The sequence below is a fragment of the Elephas maximus genome, chromosome 8 (assembly GCF_024166365.1).
Source record: "Elephas maximus indicus isolate mEleMax1 chromosome 8, mEleMax1 primary haplotype, whole genome shotgun sequence".
In the NCBI taxonomy this organism is placed as follows: domain Eukaryota; kingdom Metazoa; phylum Chordata; class Mammalia; order Proboscidea; family Elephantidae; genus Elephas; species Elephas maximus.
The window spans coordinates 125633147-125659896 of NC_064826.1; the positions used below are offsets into that span (position 1 = coordinate 125633147).

General features: G+C 38.2%; 1 protein-coding gene across 5 annotated transcripts in view; it reads right to left on the reverse strand.

Annotated features, from left to right (window-relative positions):
* Window positions 1-940: 940 nt before the first annotated feature.
* CCSER2 (coiled-coil serine rich protein 2) overlaps window positions 941-26750 on the reverse strand; it is a 248901-nt gene continuing 223091 nt past the window's right edge. For 4 of the 5 annotated variants that reach the window (XM_049894609.1, XM_049894608.1, XM_049894613.1 and 1 more), the window contains one exon: window positions 941-5925. In XM_049894609.1, coding sequence (XP_049750566.1) covers window positions 5107-5925 — 819 coding nt within the window. In that variant the 3' untranslated portion in view covers window positions 941-5106. Of the gene's footprint in view, window positions 5926-23250; window positions 23336-26750 lie in introns of all 5 variants that reach the window. The other variant, XM_049894610.1, reaches the window with a different exon arrangement.

Below are 26750 nucleotides of genomic sequence, written 5' to 3' on the forward strand. Positions count from 1 at the left end.
CCCCAGCAGCTAGCACAGCGCCCGGCACCCGCCACCCTTCAGACACTCCACCAAGATTACTCGAACTGAATCAACAGAGAGGTCAGAATTATTTCTGTTCAACTCCTCTTTGTGGGTGGGGGGCGGTATGGGGAGATTTTCAGAATGAAAAATGTGGAACAAAATAAATGAGAAACACTGAAATGACTACACTCGATGGCAGACTAACAAGGAAAAATGCTGATTTAGTATAAGTACTTGCTAATAACTCAGATGGTCTTAATACAGTTATCCTAAGAGGTAGTAAGTGCTATTATCAAATTTATTACCAGTGAAATTTCCTTCACTTATTTTCCCCCATTTATGTCACCATTCTGGATTACTGACCTATCACGGCATCAACTTTTTATATTTTATTATATGAATATCATATATGATTACATTAGAAAGTAAAATAAATTATAAATCCCTATTCCCTCTGCTCCTAAGAAATTACATAAAATTTCATTAAACATCCTTCTCCTTGCTTCAAGCTATTTTGTGTAAGCAACATTTTAAAACAAAATAATTAAAATGACGACAGTGAAGTCCCCCTTTATACAGCACTCTAATCCAAGGTGCTGAAGTGTTTTCCAGTAAAAATTATTCATTATCCCCAACATTTTTTAAGATGAAGTGGATATTTTATTAAAATGGAAACTGAAATACTAGAAATCACATACAGAGTCCATGAAAACAGAACAAACTATTGCTCAACTCAGTAGTTGTTCAGCAAATATTCAGTCCGTGTTTCTCTGGGGTGCGGTGTTCTTAGGGGAAGTGCATGAGACAAAAGCCTCGGTTTGGGAAAAAAATCAACCCAGTGGACACAGTTCTAGACTTTTGTGGAGAGAAGATAACAGATGAAAAGTAAACCGTGGAAGTCAATGCTGAAAGGACAAGATCATTTTTATAACCATGAACTTTATTTACTATGCCAACATTTTCAGGAAAGGGATTTTACATCTGGTTTTTATGATTAATTTTACAGGCAAATTCTAATATACAGTATTTACTCTGAACTGGTTTTTAAAATCAATGGAAAACAATACTGCAGATATTAAAGATCATGGTGTTTTTGTTTTTAGTTAGCAATGACTAAGAGGCTTTAAGTTCTTAGGGTCAGCATTCCTTTGTTATGGCAATACTTTACCAAGAGAACGGTGGGTAGCTTTACCCTAAGAAGATTAAACACATGATGTATCTTTAATTAATGACATAGTTGGAGACTGGCAGCCACCATCATAATCATTTATTCAAACATCTTCTTTCAAATTGCTGCAGCAGAGAAAGGAAAGGGAGATGTGGAAAACCATTTGAAAATAGAATTCAAGCATCAGAATTAAGAAAATAGAAAGGCCTCACCTCCAAAGAAAAACATCAGGTATTTTCTATTACAGTATAATTAATTTTTGAATGTGTGCGTAAGCATGCAAACATAACCACTCCAACGAATCCAGCAACATGAGAACTACGGTGCAAGATGGACAGTAAACGGACACTGTGCTGCAGGCTTATTGGTCGTCCTTACAGGCCCATTTGGCGATTCCAAAGTACATCCCCAGGACTCAGCGACAGGAACCCATCAAGACCACTGCGCAGAAGCCAGAGTGCACCTCTGGGTAACACCAACTATGCCACAGGAACATTTAGACAGCTATGGTGGATCTTTGATACGTTGAGTAAAATACTTAAGGGGACAATGGAATATTCAAAGAAAACAGTGCTTTCAGGGGGAAAGTGACATGCTGGGGATGTAATTCTGTGGAAGGCTGTACTGATATCTTCAAACAGCAACAATTACAGAGAAATTCATTTCAACAAATGACGCCACACCCAATAGGAGGCATTTCGATATTTCAGGCACAACTCCAAGCAATAAAGCGCATTTAAAGTGCAAATCTGATATTCTCTTTCAGATTTAAATTTTACTTGTTAAAATATTTATTAAGTTCCTTAGTATCTATATAAATACAATGAACAGTAGTCAATACACCTGGAAATATTGCACAAATCAAAATGAGACTCCAAAAGAAAAATGCTAGAGAGTCTCGGCTATTAGAAACAGTCTAAATAACTACATCATCCTTGTTTAATGCCTTAAAACCATCTGCATCTGTACTGATTAACTCCTTTGGCCAAACTTTCTTCAAAGAGCTGGATACGTATCCCATCAACAGTCCTATATATAATTCTCCATACTGTATTTTCTTTCACAAATGTGAAACCTAACTAACCCCCGGAAAACTTCATCCTCAGGAATTACAACTCATGCACTGCAACCATCTTCACCAGCGTTACCAGAACTAAGACAAAAAGTGCTGTGTAGTTCCTGTGGAGGAGGGTCTGAAACAGAGCTGACGTAGGGAAGTAACCGACAGAGGCCCAGCCAGATCTGAGGCGGGATCTCCCATTACACCCCCACTGCCCTTTCTGACTGAACACTTACTCACTAAGGAGCAGACGAGCACAACGTTCTCGCAGTTTTTAGAGAGAACGGCAGGCAGATACTTGTGTTGTTTTGTGCAAGCATGCTAGATTTTTTTCTCTTAAATACATTATGCTTTATAATTACATCAGTGAGCCTATCTTCCACCAAGATTAAGGCTCAATAAAGCTGAACTGATGGGTTAATATTTCTGAAAATTCATCTGGGAGCAAAAAATGGGGCAGGAAAAAGATTAAACAAATTCCTGGAGTCAACATTTTATATAATGGACAACAAAGATATTTCCCTTGGACTAGGAGGTTAAAAATACATTAAAAATATGAAACTTTTCCCCTAAAGATAAAGGACAACTTGTAAATAATGTTTCTTAAGACTCTATAACAACTTCCAAATAAACCAAGAACCTACTAATTTCATCAGTGTGTTTTACTTCAGGGAAATAAGGTACATCATCTCAGTTGCAATACGTGAGGCCAGTTCTCGTTTTCTTTCAAAATTAAAGCCCAGGTATGAATGCCCACTGGAGCTGCCGTGTCTCCAGGAACCACAGTGCTCTGCGGACAGACACGTCTGCTCACAGCATCTGGACTCTGAAGAACTCTCCAAGCTTCCGTGATTCTCTGCAGAAACGCTGTCAAGTGAGAGTAGGATGTGACTTGTGTTGGTCACATATTAACAAATCCATGAATGGTTTGTGTCCATTCGATGGCCAATTCACCTGAATGGTTCTCTGATAGGTAAGGGAACACTGTGTCAAAATGGCAACAAATGCCACTTTTGATGTTTCCATTAAAGCATTTCCTGTTGATGCTCTCACAAAAAAAGGGGCAGATAATTTCACCAGTATATACTTTTTAATGGAATTCTTAGAAAATTGAGTGACTTTTTGGCCGTCAATCCTCTTGATGCATTTTTGGCCAGCTGATCGAAACAAAACTTGACCTTGAAAGGTTATCTATCTGGAAGATATTAATTCCAATTAAGCAGCTAGAGGCGAACCATCTAAAGATGACATGATTTAGAGGACGACAGGGCATATGGCCTGGCCTGTCCTATCCTGACAAATGGTCTGAAACATGATTAGCATCGTGCACATGGTCCCTTTGAGGCTCCACAGCTACTTTCTGTAGCACATTAAAATAAATAAGCATATTGCCTTTGAAACACTTTTCAATTACCTTTTAATAAAACACAATTTCTCCTCCCCAACTCTATTTCTCTTCCCAAATCCTATCTGATTTTCAAGAAATTGTCATTCAAACATACAACATAAAAACGAAACCTGGAAAACTCAGGAAAAACAAAATTATTAAGAATTCCAGCTTTTCTCAAGATAGTCTTACTTAAATTTGTAATTTTTCTCAAAATATTTTAACTTTTTTGTTATACAAAATATTTTTAAATGACTATGTGTCCATCAAAGTTTTGTGCAAATATTTCAAGTCTGTTATCCCAGCCTTCGGATATTAGCAGAGAGTCAATAAATACAAACATTACAATAAAGGCTTAATTTAAAATACATGCTGTGGAATCTTAATTAACAGCTATCATGGACCCATAAGCCTATAGGGATCAAAACTGAATTACCAGCAAAACTCTAGCACCAACATATTTTATAATGGATACATCTGTAGGTACAGGTTTCAAGATATATCTTAAGCTTTTTTTCCAAAATTTACCCAGAAGCAAACGCAAACACAAATGGTGGGGGGGGGGGTGGGGGGGCTGGGGACTGGGGCATAGCAAGATGTCAAAGCAACAGAAAACTGGTTCATATACAATATGAAACATTTTCAGCCTATGAAATTTTTCTGGTAAATTAATCAACAGTAACACTTGTTTGCTGATACTAGAAGGGAAAAAATAAAACCTACATAGACTTCCCATTAAAAAGCCTGGTATCCTTTATTCATCACAGAGCTTTTGCATAGACCTTTTAATTACACAAAATACTGGTCAGAACTCTGCGTACTGACTGCCATCTTCCATTATCACCAGGATTTTAGATAAAACAGTAGCCTTATTCATAGGAGGGACAAGTGAAAAAGAACATTTCTGATAACCACAACTAATACAGACCTAACCAAAAAGAAAAAAAACCAAACCCATTGCTGTCGAGTCAAATGACTCATAGCAACCCTACGGGACAGAGTAGAACTGCCTATAGGGTTTCCAAGGCTGTAAATCTTTACAGAAGCAGACTGCCACATCTTTTTCCCACAGAGCAGCTCCGCTGACCTTTTGGTTAGCAGCCGAACACTTTAACCACAGCGCCACTAGGGCTCCATAATATAACCTTAAAAGGACTAAATTAGCAAAGCACATTTCTTGCCTGCTAAGTGAGTATTATGCATTTTATGATGTGCAGAGGAAGGACAACATGATTAGAGCCTTCAGCAGGCTGCTGAGACGGGTAAGCAAGTGTCTGCATTTACCTGAGACAAGTATGTTCACATGGCACGTACTTCAACCAGGATATGAAATGGAAGAGCCAAACTAGTAGAAGATTCCACGTTTTAATATTTAAGATTTGCAGGCTTTCAATGGAACCTCCACCTTGGTAGCAAATGTACATAAAGATATTACATGGCAGATGAGCTTGTTTTACAAAAGCAAACTGGCAGGTGATGGCTATGTATTTAATGTATCTTTGGTTTAGGAAGACGAGAATATCGATTAGCAGCCAAACAATCCCCAGAATGAAAATTGCCGTTCAGAGTCTGCACAATTTCTTTTCTTCTTGTTAGTGGTCTTGGAATGCTTGTCTTGGCCTGGAAGTTTTGAGGCTCTAATTGGGAGTTGCTTATTTGTTTCTGTTTGAAAGAGTCGGAAGGGGGACGGAGCTTAGATGGTTTCAGATTAGGATTATTTGTAAGACTTGTCTGACTAGATGTTGGCTGAAGTTTTGATGAATTACATGGCGTGATTATCGGTGACTTCTTACAAGTGGTAGTCTTACTTGGAGATGATTCAGCGACTGGAGGAGGTTCCAAAGAATTCAAAATGGATGGCTTTAGAAGTTGCAAGGCCTTGGGCTGTGATGCGTAGCCTACTGGTGAAGACTGATCTCTTACAACTCTCTTAGCCTGGTCTGCTATACTTGACTGGGGAAGTGTTTGCAGAGAAGTGGGTACAAACTGCATGTCACTAATGTTATTACTTGCCAAATGATAAGGCTCTGCAGCATTCACAGTTATGTTCAAGTTTGCTTCAGAAGGTGTACTATTAGCCACGTCCTTAGTGAACTGTGGGCTTGATGAAAAACGCAGGTCATCCAGACCATACTCGCTGTCTTGTTGCAAGCCATGTGTGAAGCTTTTGTTCAGATGTGCAACCCTGTGATGTGTGCCCTGAGGAGTGCACTCACTGTGGGCCTCGGTATGCTGCGGCTTTATTAGTTTTCCCTGGGCGTGGTCTGTGGGTCTGGGAAGGCTGCTGGAAGGCTGTAGTACTTGAGGCTGTTAAAATTAAAAACAACATTAGCAACAATGTGTCTTTGAAATGCCACCCATAATTAATATAAGTTCCAACTGGGCTGTTTTGGTATATATTATGATACAATACAGAAAGAATGTGTTGTTGTTTTTCATTTGAGAAATGAATTGTAATATTCGAGTGAATTTATGAGACACATACAAGAATGATAATGCAAACACAAAATTATACAGGCAGTAAACACTAAACAAGACCCAAAATTAAACAAGGGAAAAGAAAACCTTAAGGTACTGATTTATTGCAGAAAACAATTTCATGCCTTACTTGATTAAGAATTTAAAATTGTATATTTAAGAGAGCTTGACGGAATAATTCCCATAGCACTTTGGCTTAATCTCCATAAATCATTCAGACTGTGACCATAAGAATACTATCTCTTTTGAAGTTTCTTTTTCCTACCATGCTACCACTGCTACGGCTGCTAACTAAGAGGTAAAAGTTTGAATTCACCAGGCGCTCCTTGGAAACTCTATGGGGCAGTTCTACCCTGTCCTATAGGGTCACTATGAGTGGGAATTGACTCAGCTGCAATGGATTTGGTTTTTTTGGTATGTTACCACACTTGACTTGAGAACACTCTTAAAGGTGTCAAAATGCTGTGTCTCTGTTGCAAAAATTACCAGGAGATCAACAAGGTTCAGAATGAAGATTGAATTCAATTGAAGTGAAATTCTAACTATATGAAAAAAAAAAAAGATCAAAACATTTAGCTAATGCTAATCTATCTTTAATATTCTTGTTGAAAAGTTCAGAATGAAATGTTTTCAAAGCTTATTTAACCCATCTCATTGCCATACAAGGGACCTGCTAAGGTTCTGTTATGCTGATAATGTGGAAAATACCCAGACTTACCCTGCTCAAAATGAACATCCATTTAGTAAATTAAAAATTAACAGCCTTTTGAATGATGGCTGAGAGTAAAACAAAGTTGCAATCACCTCTATCTTGAACTCAAGAGAGGTCTCCCAAGCAGAGAAGCCTGGATAGCACAGCTCTTAAGGCCACAGACCCACATCTTTGGAGTTCAATGTGTGGTTACGTTCTGTACAAATCAGAGAAAACATGCAATTGCCATTACTTTTGGGCCTTTGGTAAAAGATTATGAATCTTAAAGTTCTCTTTCAATGGCCCAAATACTTAAAATATATGAGGCAGAGTCTACTGTTCATGTACTGATGGCCAGGGGTGGCTGCTAGAAAGGTATAATCACACACACACGCTCTTTCTCTCAATTAAATAATATGGGCTGGAAATGTCAAGCAGTTTGGGAAAGGGCTTTGAAACATGAACTTTAGAGGATTATTTTGTACCAGTAAAAAACAGACATATGTATTTTTCACTACGCTAAATCCACGAACACAAGCTATACGTTATCTCTAACTTCTGCCATAGATAGCGCAGACTTATTTATACCGCATTATTTGTGTTTTTTCACTTCCTTCGCCTTTCCATCTCCTTCTTGACCAGCACTGGACAATGCTCCCCAAGGCCAGTGGTCAGGGATTAATTTATGGCAGGGTTGAGGGTGACAGAGAACAAAGCAAGGCTCACTTACTTAGGGAGGGATGGTTGGCCAGGATGGCATAGGGCTGGCTTGCTATTTAAAAAGCAAAAATCAAGACAATGGCACTTGAAATTAATCCTTATAGAGGTATGCTACATTAAACTCTTATTTATTGCATCATGTTTAAAATAAACAAGATATTCCAGTTGTTACCTCAAGCTAAGTGTCTCAGAGTTTAAAGTTAAGTGGGAATTTTCACAAAAAATCACCACAGAGATGAGGATACTCTCCCTTAAGATAAAAGGCAAAGGTCACCATGCAATTAATTCAGCAGACTCGTTGTGAGGTTTCCTGGAAAAAATGACCATCCCAAAATGGTCACAAACCTCAGAAAGATTAGTGACAAAACAGAGCAGGACCACAATCAGCAAACCAAAGTCTACCAAAGAAAAAGAGAAGTAGCCAGAGAGGAAAAAGGGGTAGCACCAAATGGCTGACTAAACGGGAATTTGCTTTCCCTTTTCACCTTCAAACACAATAAGATATTCTAGAGTTACAGTTCTGGAAGCCCTGGTGGCATAGTGGTTAAGTGCTACAGCTGCTAACCAAAAAGTTGGCAGTTCAAATTCACCAGGCGCTCCTTGGAAACTCTATGGGGCAGTTCTACTCTGACATATAGGGTCGCTATGAATTGGAACTGACTAGACAGCAATGGTTTTTTTTGGGTAGTTACAGCTCTTAAAGCAACTTAAGAACTTTGAAAATACCAGTGAAAATTTTTTAAAAATGACTTGTAATATGTCTATTGCTAGTTAAGAAAAAAATGATATAACATGTGCTTGCAGCTCAAAACTTACAAAAAGGTATGATTTTCAAACTAAGACAAAGTTATAAACTGATTATTAGGACAACCAAGCCTGTAGAAAAAGGGTATTGTGATCTACAAGTAACTTATTCATTTGCATTGTTCTTATGACCACTGCCCATCAAATAAATACAAAGTGGGTAATCAGAGACATGTTGCTCATGTTAAATTCAATAAAGCTCCGTATTAAACATTAAAGAACTAAAGTGAATAATAAAAAAACTGAGTCCTTTAATTGAGAGGAATTAAACTAATTATATAAATAAATACATAAACTATAAATTAATTACATTAAATAAATTAGTGGTTTTTATACACTAAAAAAAATTTTTTTTTTTTTTTTTATACACGAAATAACCCTGGTGGTAAACTGGTTAAGCATTTGGCTGCTAATGAAAAGGTCAATGGTTTGAACCCATCAGCAGCTCCTTGGGAGGAAGATGTGGTAGTCTGCTTCCATAAAGAACCCTATAGGCTGTTCTCCTGCCTGGCTATCTACTGTACGTTGCTCTGAGTCAACTACTAAGGAATCGACTTGATGACAATGGGTGTGTGCTTAATAGGAGTCTTTGGGTGGTGTAGGTGCTCCACTGCTAACCAAAAGGCTGGATGTTGTGAAACTGCCACAGAGGCTTTCCCCCCTCCCTTGCAGCCTACCAAGCTGCAGTTTTTAACTGCCATTTGAATTTGGTGCCAGAATCCCACATATGCATGAACCAGGATATTGGCACATGGGCAGGACCTGAAGAGCCGTGGCCCTGAACTTGACCCCCGACTTGAACATCACTGGAGAAGACGTTCTCCAGCACACACCTGTACCTTTAGCCCATTTATAAAGCAAAAGTTCCCTTCCTTTACAAATGACTCAGCACCTGGATCTCCAAATATGGACATGGAGGGGATTGGGGTATCAGATTTGGGGCACCAATCCTGCCCCTAGGGGACTGGAGGGCATAAATGCTCCAAACTCCCCTGGGACAGGGAGTGCGTGGTCTTTTGGCTGCGAGGCCCCATGTTGTTCCTTGTTTGTACAAACAATAAATTTCCAATTTGTTTCCCTTGCAACTGGTGGTGTGGTGTCTATCTTATTTTGATCAGCTAATAGGACAGGACAAGAACTCGCGTTCGGTTACAGCTGGAGTCCACCCAGAGCTGCCTTTAAAGAAAAGCCATGTCATCTGAAAAATCAGCCATTGGAAACCCTATGGGGCACAGCTCTACTCTGAAACACATGGGGGAGGGAGGGCACCACGAGTCAGAATCAACTTGACAACTAGTGTTATATGCTAAATAATTGGTGTAGATTTTATCTTTTTATTACAAGTTCATTTTTGTAGTATAATTTCCCTATTCTTGAAAAAGCTTTATTATTATTTATTTGAAAATTCTAGTTTGGAAAATGAATTCCACTACTTTTAAACAAAAGGTTTCTCTGAAGAATAAAAAATTACTATAATTTGAGGATTAAGGACAGCTGGCTATTGATACATGGAAGACTATGTGGAATTGATTACCCACTAAAGACCGGATTGTTATTAATTACATGCTGCAAAGTTGAACAACAAGCTACAGACCTACCACACAGAGATATGTTTTGATAGCTTGTTTGCAATACAATTTCCCCAAATTCTAAATACTCAACTGTATTAGTATAAAGGCAAGATGTTAACAATTCATCTTGCCCACATCCACTACTGCCTCTATGGTCATAAAAAGCTATCCTCAAGACTTAACATTGTAATTATGTCTATTCTACCCAAAGTGATCCACAGATACAGTTCCAATCCAAATCCCAATGAAATTTTTTAATGAGATGGAGAAACAAATCACCAACTTCGTATGGCAGGGAAAGAGGCCCCAGAAAAATAAAGCATAACTAAAAAAGAGAACAAAGTGGGAGACCCCACTCTACCCGATTTTAGACACTATTATACCACCACAGTAGTCAAAACAGCCTGGTACTGGTAAACAACAGGTACATGGACAAACGGAACAGAATTGAGAATCCAGATATAAATCCATCCACATATGTGCAGCTGATACTTGACAAATGCCCAAAGTCAGTTCAATGGGGAAAAAACAGTCTTCTTAACAAATGGTGCTGGCATAACTGGATAGCCATCTGCAAAAAAATGAAACAAGACCCATATCTCACACCATGCACAAAAACTAACTCAAAATGGATCAAAGACCTAAATATAAAATCTAAAATGATAAAGATCATGGAAGAAAAAATAGGGACAACACTAGGAGCCCTAATACATGGCATAAACAGTATACAAAACATTACTAACAATGCAGAAGAGAAACTAGGTAACTGGGAGCTCCTAAAAATCAAACACCTATGCTCATCCAAAGACTTCACCAAAAGAGTAAAAAGATTACCTACAGACTGGGGAAAAGTTTTTAGCTATGACATTGCCGATCAGCACCTGATCTCTAGAATCTACATGATACTGCAAAAACTCAACTATAAAAAGACAAATAACCCAATTAAAAAATGGGCAAAAGATATGAATAGACACTTCACTAAAGAAGACATTCAGGTAGCTAACAGATACGTGAGGAAATGCTCATGATCCTTAGCCATTAGATAAATGCAAATCAAAACTACAATGAGATTGCACCTCACCCCAACAAGGCTAGCATTAATCCAAAAAACACAATAAATGTTGGAGAGGTTGTGGAGAGACTGGAACACTTATACACTGCTGGTGGGATTGTAAAATAATACAACCACTTTGGAAATCGATCTGGTGCTTCCTTAAAAAACTAGAAATAGAGCTACCATATGATCCAGCAATCCCACTCCTTGCACTATATTCTAGAGAAATAAGAGCCTTTACATGATCAGATATATGCACACCCATGTTCACTGCAGCACCGTTTACAATACCAAAAAGATGGGAGCAACCAAGGTGCCCATCAACTGATGAATGGATACATTATAGTATATTCACACCATGGAATACCATGCACCAATAAAGGGCAATGATGAATCCGTGAAACATTTCATAATATGGAGGAATCTGGAAGGCATTATGCTAAGTGAAATAAGTCAGCTGCAAAAGGACAAATATTGTATAAGACCATTATTATAAGAACTGGAGAAATAGTTTAAACAGAGAATATTCTTTGATGGTTACGAGAGGGGGGAAGGATGGAGGGAGGGACAGAGGTTTTCACTAATTAGATAGTAGATAAGAACTATTTTAGGTGAAGGGAAAGACAACACCCAATACAGGAGAGGTCAGCACAAATGGACTAAACAAAAGCAAAGTTTCCTGAATAAACTGAACGCTTCGAAGGCCAGCATAGCAGGGACGGGGGTTTGGAGATCATGGTTTCAGGGGACATCTAAGTCAACTGGCATAATTAAAATCTATTAAGAAAACATTCTGCATCCCACTTTGGAGAGTGGCATCTGGGGTCACAAACACTAGCAAGTGGCCATCTAAGATGCATCAATTTGTCTCAACCCACCTGGAGCAAAGGAGAATGAAGAACACCAAGGACACAAGGTAATTATAAGCCCAAGAGGCAGAAAGGGCCACATAAAGCAGAGACTACATTAGCCTGAAACCAGAAGAACTAGATGGTGCCCAGCTACAACCGATGACTGTCCTGACAGGGAATACAACAGAGAACCCCTGTGGGAGCAGGAGAGCGGTGGGATGCAGACCCCAAAGTCTTGTTAAAAGACCAGACTTAATGGTCTGACTGAGACTAGAATGACCCTGGGGGTCATTGTCCCCAGACCTTCTGTTGGCCCAGGACTAACCATTCTGAAAGCCGACTGTTCAGACAGGTATTGGACTGGACTATGGGATAGACAACACTTTCGAAGAATGAGCTTTTTGGATCAAGTAGACACATGAGACTATATTGGCATCTCCTATCTGAAGGGGAGATGAGAGGGTAGAGGGGGTTAGAAGCTGGCTGAATGGACGCGGAAAGAGAGAGTGGAGGGAAGGGGTGTGCTGTGTCATTCGGGGGAGAGCAATTAGGGGTATATAGCAAGGTGTTCATAAATTTTTGTATAAGAGTCCGACTTGATTTGTAAACTTTCACTTAAAGCACAATAAAAATTAAAAAAAAAAAAAAGGTATCCTCGGTATTTTTACAATGAAGTCTAAACATAAAAGAAAGCTCCAATATCTTCATGTGTGATAAAACCACATAGGAAGGCCTGTGAGAGACCAGTCATTCAGTTTTTAGGTACCTATTACGTATCATGGAGTCCCTGGGTGGTGCAAATGGTTAAGGCACTTGGCTGCTAACCAAAAGGTTGAAGGTTCAAGTCCACTGAGTTGCCTGGCTATCTACTTCCAAAAATCAGCCACTGAAAACCCTATGGTCCACACAAGTCTGCTGTGACACACATCCGGTCGCCATGAGTTGGAACTGACTTGACAGCAACTGCTTTTTTATTTAACTTTGTATCATACACTGTATCCTTTCTGTCCTGAGGGGTCTAGTGAGGGTGTAAGGAGCCAGTTCTTCAGACAAGGCAGGCAGCCATGAATTTCTCCTTTCCTTTCCCTGCTACCACCTTAGGCCTCAGAACAACACCCCCTCACCCCCCACCCCCAGGCCTGATGTTTGTTAACAAGATTAAAAAGATACAATTCTGGGCTAAGCACCCACCCCCTCAGGAAGTCAGGGGGGTATGATGCAGCAGGATGTTTATAAGCAAGGTTAAAAAAAATACAATTAGTCACTTAGGCTGGGGATATAAAATATCTGGGAGAGGAAGTTTTCTTAGTCTTCTCAGCCACGGTGCAGGTAGGGCACTTATCGCATAAACTTACAGTCCACCTAAGTGGCCCTACCTGCCCAGGGGGAGACCAGTAGTAGATAGGGTTGTAATTAATCCCCTCACCCATGGCACAAAGTGGGGTGTGCAAGGAAGAGTCATCATCTCTGTCCAAACAGCTTTTGAGTGGGGGAACTGCTCATTATGGAACTTTTCTGGTTATATGTTGTCTGATTCTTGTAAGTAATAAAATCTACTTTCCTAATGTGAATGCAGGCTCTGATCAGAAGGACATGATGTTTGCAGAGCAATTCATAATTAGTTATTGGTATCCTTTTTCTAATGGCCTCCTGGCTGTCTAGGATACAATCTGTGAGTACCACACAGATTTGGAGTGTTGTCCTACAGTGATGGCATGGGCGAGCAGGGCATGCTGTCCTACAGAAGAAGTCAGTCAGCTAAATAAAGTTGGATCCGGTCTTAACCTAACAACATAGGGGAACAAAATGAAACCATATGGCTGGCCGAGAAAAGCAAATATCTGTGCTGAGTCCTAAAAGGATGTGCAGGAGAGCTTGCCAAGGAGACAAGAGGGAATGAACACTCACTCGTGTCAAGAGTCAGTACATGGTAAGGGCACAGAAGCAACAAGCAAATGAATGACTAACAAATATAGCATGTTCCAGAAACTTCAAATGGTTAAACTAATTTAGGAAGCACAGTGTAGGCTGGAGAGTGTAGGCAAGGGCCAGCTCATGGAGGTCAAGTAGTTCTGGCTTTGTACTATAGATGACAGGGAGACACTGATGAGTTTTAAGTAGAGGAATCCTAAGATCCAATTTGTGTTTTAGAATGATCATTCTGGTGGAAGCTGTAAGGAACATAATGGGGGGTGAATGATGAGAATGTAAGCGAAAGAACTATTGCTAAATAGCTCAGATCATAAATTACACAGATCTGAAATTAAGAGAGTGGCAGAAAGACTGGAGACGACTGAAAGGTTCTGAAGATGGGACAAATAAGTAGCTGTTTGGGAGGACTCTAAGACGAGTTCCAGGTTTCCGGCTTTGGAGATGCAGGATGAGGTACTGCCTGTATTTAAAGAGGCCTCTGGGGAAGCTACCCACCTGTCATTCGTTTCATAGCCTTGCAGCTCACAAAACCCAGAGGGCAAAAGGAATGCCCCTCACTACTGCCTAAGGGACTTCAGGGAGCCCCGTGAGTCACAAATGAATACAGCCCATCTTTTAACTGGAAGACATCACTGAAGCTTCAAAATGCGAACCCATCTACAGAGGAAAAGAGTTAAATGCCTCTGAGCTGGACTCAGCTCCTTCAAGTCTTACTTAGATACATAAACTTCAGAACACCATACAGAGGAATTCTCAGGACAAATGGCTGCATGTGTCGAGGTCAAGAGGTCAACAATAGGTACTACCGGGTAGTTGTGCAAGGGGCTGGCAAGCACATTTCATGATAATTTTATATGTCTCCTCTGAGCTGCTTACAAAGACAACTAGAGACTAAGAGTTCCCTACAGGCATGCAGCAACCATGAATCATTATTCATTAGTTGTTCCTGCTGTTGACAGTCCTAGTAGCTGGCACACAGTAGGCGTTTAATATATACTTGCTGGATGAATGAATGAGTATTAGTGACTATATATTAGAATGAATATTCTAGAATTGCTTCTTTGGCCATATATGATCATATGTTACTTCCCTATTAGGTCAATGATGCAGCATTAATGATCAAAAGTTTTTTTCAGTTTTTAAAAACACTGATAAAGAGGAAATATAATAGAAAAAAGCTTTGTTTTCCCCAACTAAGTTTGAGATTAGCTTAATGATTCATATTTAGAAGGACAGTGTTAATCTGAACACAACTACTTCCCATAATGACACAAAAGCTTAGTCACCAAACCTTTTTTACTTGAAGACTAGACGTTTCTGATGAAATAAGTTGGGGAAACTGTCTTGATAAACACTCAGCCACTTTTCATTTGCAACTCTAATAGGTAAATATAAATACACATGTAGAACACTTGGCATAGGACCTTTGGCACATAGTAAATGCTCAATAAATGTCACCTCTCATCAAAAAGGTGTGAGAGAGATGAGTTTAATCTAGAGACCTTTTGTAATTGGGTACTGGGGAAAAGAGTAAGTTCAAAAAGCAGCATAATAATAAACTAGTTGCAGAATAAGAGATGTTTAGGTTTCAAATGTACCACAGCTACATGCGTTCCATAAACTATATAGTTCAATAATATCAGTCATAGTTAAATGTTTTATATCCACAGCAAACATATCTGAATTGTTGCCCCTCAGCTGCCTTCCTGGAGATGCAAGTGAAGCGAGGACATTTCAGGCACTCTAAAGTTCAGGAAGAATTTACATATGGCGATATGGCACCGAAGCACTTAGTTTTTACAGTCAGACTGATCTGGGTTTGAGTCTCGGCTCTAACACATAATTACTACTCGTGAGATGGTGGGCAATTGTCATTATTATTCTGAGAGTGAATTTTATAATTTATAAAATGAGAATAACAGAATCCATACCTCACTGAACTGTTATAAATAACAAACAATATCATGCACACAAAGTGCTCAGTACAGTGCCCAGCACATTACAAATGCCTGGAAATGTCTGGGGTCTGAGAGAACAGGACTACCCTTCTCTCCAAGGCGAGTCAAACTCTAAGTTTGCATGCATGATCTCTAATTACCACACCCTAGGTAGAAAGTATTGTCTTCTATTTGTAAAAGTAAACTGAGGTTAAGAGAAGTGAAGTGGCATGTCCAAAGTCACACACTTCAGCAAATGGCAAAGCCAGAATTTGAACTGTCAGAGAATTTAAAAGCAGCTCTACAGCTTTATTATTCAACTCTTCAAACAGTTAACCTAAAGCTATTCAGGTAATTCTGATGAGTTCACAGGCTCCCAAAATATGCAATACAGCTAGATGACAATTTCAAGTTTTAATATATTTAAAAACTCTACAGGCAGATTCAGTATCAACAATCAGGTACTAACTCTCCTGGAAAATGCCCTATTTTCTTCGTAGCTGATCTATCCTACACAGGATGACTCTCAGACACCACACTGCAGAGCAGTGTTTCTGGCAAGAGGTGGTTCCGCAGTGACCCACAGAGAAAATGGAGAAAACACACTGAACATGAGGAAAGGTGAGTTAACACTCATCACTGTGAAAAGCTCTTCACTTTCACTGTTTCATACCACTTCACATTAGCATAAGAAAAATGACTCATATTCATTTCTGTAAACATTCTTGTTCCGGGGTCATCAGCAATAAGATGGCAGCTAGAAACGTCAAGTCCTGATTGGAGACAAATATGCCAAATATACAAGTGAAGGTGTAGGAAATATTCTTAAGTATAATATGGCTACTGCATTACAGACATAGGAACTACCTAAAATTATGTTCTGCACACACATAAGTTTATTATTAGTATTAAATATATTTTAAAGGTTAAAAAGAAGATGGAAATGGAACCACCTATATAACATGCCTATAATTCATGCAGGCTCTGACATGCATCATGCAAACTGGGGCAAAAAAAAGTGATTACGAGGAAGGTGGTAGAAAAAATCTGAAATTGTACTATACCACGCTTTGTCAGAGAAGTAATGGACTAACTTCTCAACTCCTTGCCAATGGCATAATGGGAGCGCAGAGACAAGAGAAAGACAGGACAATGGTGTCAGAGACCACATGTAACACCAAGGAATTGCCGTGACTGGGGGCAGTCCAAAGGATCTGCTTTGGTTTTGTGTTCTTATAGGCATCGTTCACAGTTTTATTTAATATATTTGTATTTAATGAAAACACCTTTGTCTTGTTAAAGTTGTTTTCAAGTTAGTACAAATATTTATACCCATAGAAAGGTATATGTAAAACTTTTCACATTTAAGACCTGAAAAGGCTTAGTCCCATGTAACCCTTTATGAAGGAAACAGAATTATTTTTAATAATATTAGAGATTCTTGCACATTATACAACTAATCGAAATTCAGTATTTGTTAGCTTATTTTATTACTGCCACCACATTAAACACCAATGAAGGTATAATTTCATCTTCATATATGTCAAATATCATATTCTAAATTATAAGCAAAGCTCCACACATCAGTATAGAGAGGGAGCTATAACTTGACCTTATTATAACTAGATTAAAAGAACTCTGATCTAACATTCACATAAACCCAATCACACCAAGGCTTCTTGGAAACCAGGAATGCTTACTCCTCTAGATGTCAAAATCTTGCCTCTAGATTATCAGGCAATTCACAGACGATACCTGATTGATACAGATTTATCAATAAATTCTCAAACAAGGAGTTAAATGGCTTTTCTAAGTAGATGACTAATTGCTTTTGAAAACTGTCATAGTGACTAACAGTAACTTAAGCATTTACTGTGTAGGATACAATTAGAGATGCTTAAGACATGGACCTGTATCTCAAAAGCACAGAATCCATCAGTATCTACCTCTGGGATGCAGAGTGGTTCAGAAAAAAAAAATTAAATGATATCATAATAGTATAATTTCATTGTTATGACTCATATGCATGGTATATTTATTCAAAGTAAGATATGGCAAGCATGATGGTACAGCAGCCAATACTGGCTAAGGAAACAATTCCACGATCTGCATAGCAGGATGTTGCAAAGGGCTTTATAAAACAAACACTATTTGCCAGGTGTCCCATCACTGTGATATGCTGAGAAATTAACCCGTGCCTAGGTCTACGGGAAAGCCTACTGGAACATGAGTTTGATGCACATTTCTAGTCAAGTAAGTAGAATAACGACTATGTAAGACAGCACCTGAAGTTAAGTTGCAAAAAATGTACACAGTGCCATATTCCGCGTTAGCCACATTTAAATAAAAAACTAGCTTATTGTAAAATTGAGTCCATTCGGTTTTTACTGAGGTACCATAGTTTCCATTTCACTTAAACTGTTTTATTTTTATGAAAAGTCACACCCAGAGCCAATTTCTCATTAAAGCACCTCAGCTGAAGCTATTCTTACATGTAAAACTGATTACAGTCACATGTTGGAGTCAATCAGGTTGAGCCATGTTAGTTTATCCTTCATGAGCATGTTTGACAATTCAACAACACATATCAAGTGCCTCTAGAAGCAGCAAACCCTTGGATCGGGTAATAGCCTTCAAAGAATCTGTCTGAGCAGGAGAGATGCTAATATTGATTTATATACCAGGATAAATTTCAGTGAAATAGAATCCGTATGTAATGGGGAAAACTGGAAACACCAGTGCTCAATAAAAGACAGTGATCTACATTAATGCATTATCATGCAGCCCACAAAACCATGTTTTCAAGAAGTATTTACTATATGTAAAGTGCTCATGATGACACCAAAGTGCTGAAAAAAGCAAAGCAAAAAACTGAATATATGTAGTATTCCAGTTTCACAAAATAAAGTAAAAAAGACTAGAAGGAAATACATCAAAATATTTTTGTATCTTTCAACTCCTCCATAATAAGATACTATTATAATTATGGAAATGAGAGGTTTCTAAGAAAAGGTTTATGGTACTTACATAAATATTGAAAGCTCAAGCTTTGGAATTAAAATGGAATTTGAATTCTGGCTTGCTCACCCTGAGTAAATTACTGCACCATTTTGATTTATTTATTTACAACACTTTAAAACTGGGATAAAAAATTACAACATTATAAAACTGAAGATACTAATAGTTTTGACTGGAAGATCTGCTGAAAGATTTAATGATAATTTAAATAAAATATCTAGCAAATTACAATCACAAAAACTTTAAAAGTACTAAAATTATTAATAAGTTTCATTTTTTAAAAAATGTATGGCTGAATTTTTAAAAAGTAAATGTAAAGGTTTTCTAAACGAATAGATTTGTGAGAACATAAGTTCTTCTGGGAATTTTGAAGTAGTTTTTAGAAAGATTTTGTCCTTAGACAAAAAAAAAGGCAATTCTCCAGCTGAAAGGACTGCAACAAGTGCAAAGCAAGTGAAATATAAAAGTGAGAAAGCATAGTAGGGATAAGCAGGTCTATGAAAACAGTGAGCATCCAAGCAATCATCATTTTGGTGGAACTGAGTAACTCGATTCTCAAACATGACTCATCAGCCACTTCAGCCACTCAAGATCCCCAAGTGGCACAAACGGTTTATACTGGAAACTAACCTAAAGGCTGGCAGTTTGAGTCCACCAGGGGGTACTACAGAAGAAAGGCCTGGCAATCTGTTTCTGTAAAGATGACAGGCAAGAAAACCCTATGACGCAGCTCTACTATGTAACACATGGGATTATCAAGTGTGAATCCACTCAACGTTTTTTTTTGTTGTTGTTAAATCCAACAAAACATTTTTGCTGGCACTGGCTTAATCCTTAGTAACCCAGTGCCATCGAGTCGGTACCACTTAAAAACACCATGATTACGTGCCAGCAAGAATTTCTGGGGAAAAAATTAAAAAAAAAAAATTATATACACATAATCTATATTATTTAAACACTTTAGCCTTCATATTTAAAGTCAGTGCATTAAAACGTAATGGTCAGACTTATATGGGCAAAATAGGCCAGTGTTTTTTAATTAAACAGAAAAGAGAAGAACAGAAAATATCAGCATATCATATGTCCTAAGGGAAAGCATTGTTTCATGCATCTTTTTCTCTAAATTTTACATATACACTCATGTATGTGTGCACTGAGTTGTGATGTAAAATTAATTTATTACTGCCACTTGACAAAAAAGTTTATATTATACCCCTTGCAAGTTATAAGAGGAGGAGAACATAAGACAATATGATTCTGCGGTTTTTCATGTAATCTTGGTGAACGTAATTATTTTTTATAATATAAATTTAGAAATCAGTCAGTACTTTATCAAGAAACTGCTAACATGTTAAGACATATGTAGATGTATTTAAGTCATTTTTTTTTATAAAAACAATGTTTTTCTTCCCATTTAAGTTACTATATATGAAGATGAAGGTAGCTAAGATTTCTAGATTCTTTCAAGCAAGGTGTTCAAGAGTAAATTTTAGAAGCCTGTGTAGGCACTCCTAAGAAATGGCTATTATTTGAAAATATACTTTAAAAAAAGTATTTAGAAGAAGTAAGTAGTCCTATTAACATGTACTCTTGCAAGAAATACTATCTGGGATTACTATCAAGTCATTCTACTTGCCAAAAGCAATTCTTTTTACTAATTATTCTTACTTTAAGGTGGTTTTTTTTTTTAATCACTGCCATTTCCACGCTGTTGGAAATGAGAGTAGGAAGACTGAACAAATACCAGTTAAGTAGATTTGGACAAAATCTGAAATTCCTACAGACAATGGAAAGACCTCTGTAGGTTTAAATGCAGATGATATTTTCTGCTAACTCAAATAAAAACTTAATTTGAAATGGGAAGAAAAGCATCATGATGTAGAGATTAGTAATGTATTGAAGAATAAAAAGTTGAAATTCCCTAAGGGGGGCAAAAAAAAAAAAAAAATTTAAAGACCATGAATCTTCCTTTTGCCTCCATTTTCCCAGGGTTACTCCTAAATTTAGCAAGAACATTCGCGGTCAGTCCAGCTTTGTGGAGTGACCAGTTAAGTGTTCCCCGTTATTCACTCTCTCTGCCTGTATCTACAGCAGGCTATCTCTTTACACTGGAAAGTCTACTGCTCTTCTCACTTGTTAAAAACAACAGACTGTCCTTACTGAAGACAACAGACACCCCAAACCTCACTGGCATCTGCGTTGAGAAGATCACAATAGTTCACTCCCAGTCACGTTTAAGAGGACATCAGAAAGGATTTATTAATGAAACCGGCTATCATGAAGAAAAAAACCTTTCGACTGTCTACCATCACACAGAATTAACCTCTCCAAAATGTAGCACTAAGTATAAAAAATTAGAAACAAGTATTTCACTGAATGTAAGTTTTATGTAGAAAAAAGGAGGATCTATCTAAAACCCTCTGTAAAAACAATGGATTTACTCCTACAATTCCGTACCTTCTCCTTTTGTATATTTTATCACTAGAAAAAATTAACTTTATAAGTAAACTGCTTCCACTGTTCTCAGGGTGAATCCAAAATAATGTAGTAGTTTAGAACACATTTCTCCTCTAAAGGAATTTTTCAAGCTCAGGAAGAGTTATCAAAAAAAGTTCTAAACAGGTCCTTTAGTTATTACTTTCCACAAACAGGGTCCTACAAGTCTCAAAGTCCCAGGACCCGTTCTCATTGCTTATGCCATGAGAACTCATCCAGGAAAAGACTGCACTGTATGTGTATTTTCCTAGGTGGCTTACATACCCAAGTTTTCAAAAACCAAGATTTTCTTTTTGTCCATCTGGAGATGATGGCAGAGAAAGAAGGCTGATCTAGAAAAGCCAGAAAAACAGACCTTGGTAGTAGTGTCCCCAGGATGGTGCTGCTTCACAGTTAGAAATGAAAAAGGCAGTTTTGAACTGAAGGGGAAGGAGGATGAAGTACTTGAAAAGGGAGAGCCAATGACTCGAGGAAGGGAAAAGAAAATTCTAGAGCTACAGAAATAAGAAGCAAGTGAAATGAGTGTTCCTGAGAAACATTAAAATAAAAAAAAAATCTAAAGCTCTATTTACAATAAAAAACAATACTAAATACTAATCCTCAATCTTAATTCCATATTACAGCTAAGGGAAAAAAGGGTGGAGGAGAGTGCTGGGGGAAAAGGATAGGAAATAAAAGGGGCTTCAGTAAATACCCAGGCAGCTATGTTAATCTGAGGCCAACCTGTCACACCACACTGTTAACTGGCTAAGTCTAAGAGAATACATTATCATTCGTTGTAATTGCCTTTTAAAATTGAGATCAGTCTACCAGCAATTTAGTATAATTTCGTATGTGCTAGGAATCCTTAAATAGGCAAAAAGAGAAGTAAAAAGAACTGTTTATAGAGATGGTGGGAGATAAAGAAGAAGGCAGGGAAGGAGGAGGAGGAAGGGCAAGAAACTCCTCAATGCTTACACTAAACGAGTTACTGTGCACATAAGTAAGTGAATATAAAAGTCTATACAAACCCTCTATTCTATTTTTTGCTTTAAAACAAAAATACAGAAGGGAAGGAAAGAGATAATACCCCAAAAATAAACTTTACCCTTTGTCTGGAATTCACATTGACACTTCGTAATTTTGACTAACTCAAGAAATAAAATTTGTTTAAATAAATCACAATTCTAATGGTTTAAAAGTTTCCCCTTTTTAGACCTTTGATACACATAGGTTAGGATAATTAATGACATAAATTGATACAATCATAAACGAGGCTAAATCCAAGGAGAGGGCACAAAAGTGGCTCTGATTGACTGTTTTTTTTTTTTTACTAATATTAGCTTTTTGGGGGTGACTTTTCAGAAAAGATAAAATACAACCAACTTACCACATATACTTAAATACATAAGAAAAAAAATAAGCACTGTTTTGAAAAGCAGATGTAACATAATACGACAATATTTGAATGTCAAATAATTACTAAATCATCAGCAATGTTGGTAAACCAGGCATATTCAAAGTCATGTCTTCTGGGCTATAAAGTAGCTGACACATTTCAGACATATTAGTTATTAAAAGCACTCCTGAAAGCATGATTATAAAGAGCTTCCTTTTAGATGACACTGAAATGCAATCAAAAGGCCTATGAAATATTTAGAGAAATGAGCGATGGTCTAGCAAGCCTGCTCCCTAAACAGTATGCATCTGCCCATTACACAAATGCAAACAGTATGCACATTTGTTAACATGACTAGATAAAAACCAATTTTTTATTCACATATCTCAAGGTTTTCAAAAAAGAAAATGTATTACAGACAGATGCATGCCGTAGGTCTAGGGTCACTGGCAATAGGTTTAAATAGCTTTAGAATAAAATGAACTTCTGACAGTTTTCATAAAACTCTACATAGTGGTTTGCTGACATGCAGTCAAAGGAAGTGTTAATTAAGAGAGTAGGCCCGCAGGGAGTGATGTGGCACATGCCCGCAGGTCACTCTGGACAGCAGGGAAGGGGGTGCCAGGTAGGGACAGGGCATGCAGAAGGAAAGCACCATGAGGGGAGGGCGGAGCGGGGTAGGAGTGAGAGGCCCAGACTCACTCTGTCTGCGGTGCGGTGGAACAGTCCGTGGGATCCCTTGGAATGAGCCCTGCCAAGGAGAGAAGGAGGGAGCGGAATACCCACCCTGTGCAGAGAGAGATGGGGTAAGGAGGTATAATAAAAAGGGGGACCGAAAAATAGAGAAACCAAAGTCATACTTTTCTTTTAAACAACAAAAATCATTAGCGTTAACAAAAAGACAGATTTCATACTTTTATATATAAACCAAAAAACCCCAAACCAGATGCCATCAAGTCGATTCCCTCTCACAGAGACCCTATAGGACAGAGTAGAACTGCCCCACAGGGTTTCCAAGGAGCAGCTCGTGGATTCGAACTGCTGACCTTTCGGTTAGCAGCCGAGCTCTTTACCACTGAGCCACCAGGGCTCCGACTTTTATATACAGGCAGCTCAAATTATTGAAAATACATCGGAATTCAAATCTAATTGCTCTTTTTCATATATTTTTAAGAAAAAAATTATTTCCCTCTAATACTTGGAATCTGTGTACAAGAAATAATATATTCTTTTTGGTATACACTTATCATCACATATTTCTTTTTAAAGTAACAAATCACAGTCTTTTACAGAAAAGGAAAGCATTTAAAAAGAAGGCAGATTTCAGATGCTAAACAAACAGAAATTATATCAATTATGAATTAGGCAATTAAAAAAAAATTACCACACAAAAAATTTTTATTTCTTCTTTAATTACAGGTTTTCAGACCATTAGCAGATAAAGATAAAGAACATTAGCTGAAGTTAGTAGAACCAATGTAGTATTTAAAAAAAAAAAGGATGCAATTTTTTGTGAGCATAAGACCTGTACCAAGAGCGCGTGACATGCAGGCCACTGGATAAAAATGCATGCTTTCTAATTTGAGTAACTTGTGGCTTCTTAGCTTCTAATCACAGGTCATCAGAGCTGGAATAAACCTGAAATGTCATTTACTTCAATTTTTTCAATTTCCAGATGAAACTGGGTCTTCAATGTCACACAAACATAATCAGACTAGAAACTGTGTCTCGTGGCTCTCTGTTCAAGGCTCCTTGCTTCCTCCACTGACACATAGTCACATACACGACTACTGAGACATTCTAAAATATCAGCAGTGAGCCTGTAAATCATCATTACATCCAGCTAAATGTGCAAAAGAAAGTATATATATTTTCAGGCCAATTACCCTGACATAGAAAGAATGCTATATTAGAAAATTATATATTAATATAGTCTATCTGTGCTTACATGTTTCTGAACAGTTTTCCAAATAAAAATTGCTTTCCCATCTCTGTATCAACAATCCTTGACTCAGTTCACTATAATCTAATACTTCTTTACTTAAATTTAAGAGTAATCCCATATTTCTCAATGTAAGACAAAGAAAAAAGATCCATTTTCTATGTGGATGAGGGGAAAAAACAGCTACAAGAAACTCACTGCGCCTAAAGATCAAGAGTCTAGTAAATAAAGATCCTGTCTTTTGAGACTATACTTTTGTCACAACCCACTGTTGTTGTTGTGTGTAGTGGAGTCAATTCCAACTCACAGCGACCCCATGTGACAGAGTAGAACTGCCTCATAGGGTTTCCTAGGTTGTAATCTTTATGGGAGCAGACAGTCCAATCTATTCTCTCAGGGAGCCACTGGTGAGTTCAACCAGGTGACCTTTTGGTTGGCACCCGAGTGCTTAACCATTGTGCCACCAGGGCTCCTCATTCAGGCATGGACATTTGCAAAAATAGCTTAGAAAATATTTAATTGGGTGAAGACCTCAGGTGTTGTCCATACAAATTACCTGATACAACTCTACTTTGCTGTTTGGGGAATGTTTTTGGTTTAAAGGCTTTACACAGCACAAGATCTCGGCCAAGAAGGGGCACGCACCTCCTTCCCTATGAGTTGCTCCAGGACAGAGCTTCTACCGCCTGAATGGGGTTAAAAAAAACCTTCAGAGGGGACTTCGTGGAAAAGTGACATGAGCTTTCAGAAATTCCTTCATCAGAGAAAAGAGTTCCTCTGGAGGTTTGTATGAACAGCAGTGACTAGTCAGGGGATCTATGTCCTGAGCCTCAGTTTCCTCATCAGTAAAATGCAAGAGTTGGAATGGTTCATCTCTAAGAACGCTTCTCACTTTTAGTTCTTGTGGCTGAGTTACTCATATGTACATCCCTATCCCTGGTGGGGTAGTGGTTAAGTGCTACAGCTGCAAACCAAAAGGCTGGCAGTTCGAATCCATCAGGTGCTCCCTGGCAACTCTATGGGGCAGTTCTACTCTGTCCTATAGGGTTGCTATGAGTCAGAATTGACTTCACGGCAATGCGTAACAGTAATCCCTACTTCAGAGTTATGGTGGCACAATGGTTAAGCACTTGACGGCTAACCGAAAGGTTGGTGGCTCAAACGCATCATCTACTCAACAGGAGAGAGATGTGGAAGTCTGCTTCTGTAAAGATTTACAGCCTTGGAAACTATATGGGCGATTCCACTCTGTCCTACATGGTAGCTGTGAGTTGGAATTGACTCGATGGCACACAACAACAAAACAAATTTATACGGCATTAAAAATAATCAACTTCGTACTGAAGTGTTCCTCCTGCTAAATCATTAACTCTTCGAAGCAATTTTAGTGAAAATATTCTTCATAGAACCTGGCACTTGGGCAGAGTTTTAAAAGATGTTAAATGCCCCACCATCTCTAGTCTACCAATCCCCAGCACACAGCAGACTAAATAATTGTTCACTGACTTAAGCAAATTAAATCAAGTTTACTATGTTTATCCAGAGACAGAGGCCTGGTCACAAATTACAATCACCTAAGAATCTTTAAAATAAAAAACACTGATGTCCATCTTCATTCTCCCAAGATCAATATATCAGAATTTCTGAGGGAAAAACAACCTTGTGAAATAAATACCTAAACAGCTCTGCCAGCTACTGACAACAACACCTATTTATTAAGCTGATCAGACAGTTGTCTGCCATCTGAATTCACACCTACAAAGGCAAATAATGTTACTCATTTACTTCTGCCACCTCAATCGCCTCTGTCCACTTCCCTACCCATCTATCAAAATCCGATCTAGCCTTCCCAGCCCATTTTAAACCCATTTCCTAAAAGCTTTTCCTGATCCTACCTAAATGAATTATGATCATTCTGGCTTCTAAACATCCACAGCCCTTGGTGGACACTTGTCCTAGGGAATTTTTCTTCCCCTTTTCATTATGTGGATTTGAATATTTTTCTTATTCTTCTCCTAAACATAGCCACCCTAGGAATAATAGCTTTCTTCCTATGCATGGTGTCAACTACAGCTTCTTGACTGACTAAAATTTAACAGAACTTCTGATTCCGAGAGAAGATGAAGCAGACATACTTTTCCCTTTCCTTTCCACTAAGCACAGTTAAAAATCTTGAGCATTATATATGAAAACATGAGACTCTGAAAAGTGGAGAAGAGATGGCAGATGAGCTGGGACCTAGGGGCCCAAGGAAGAACAC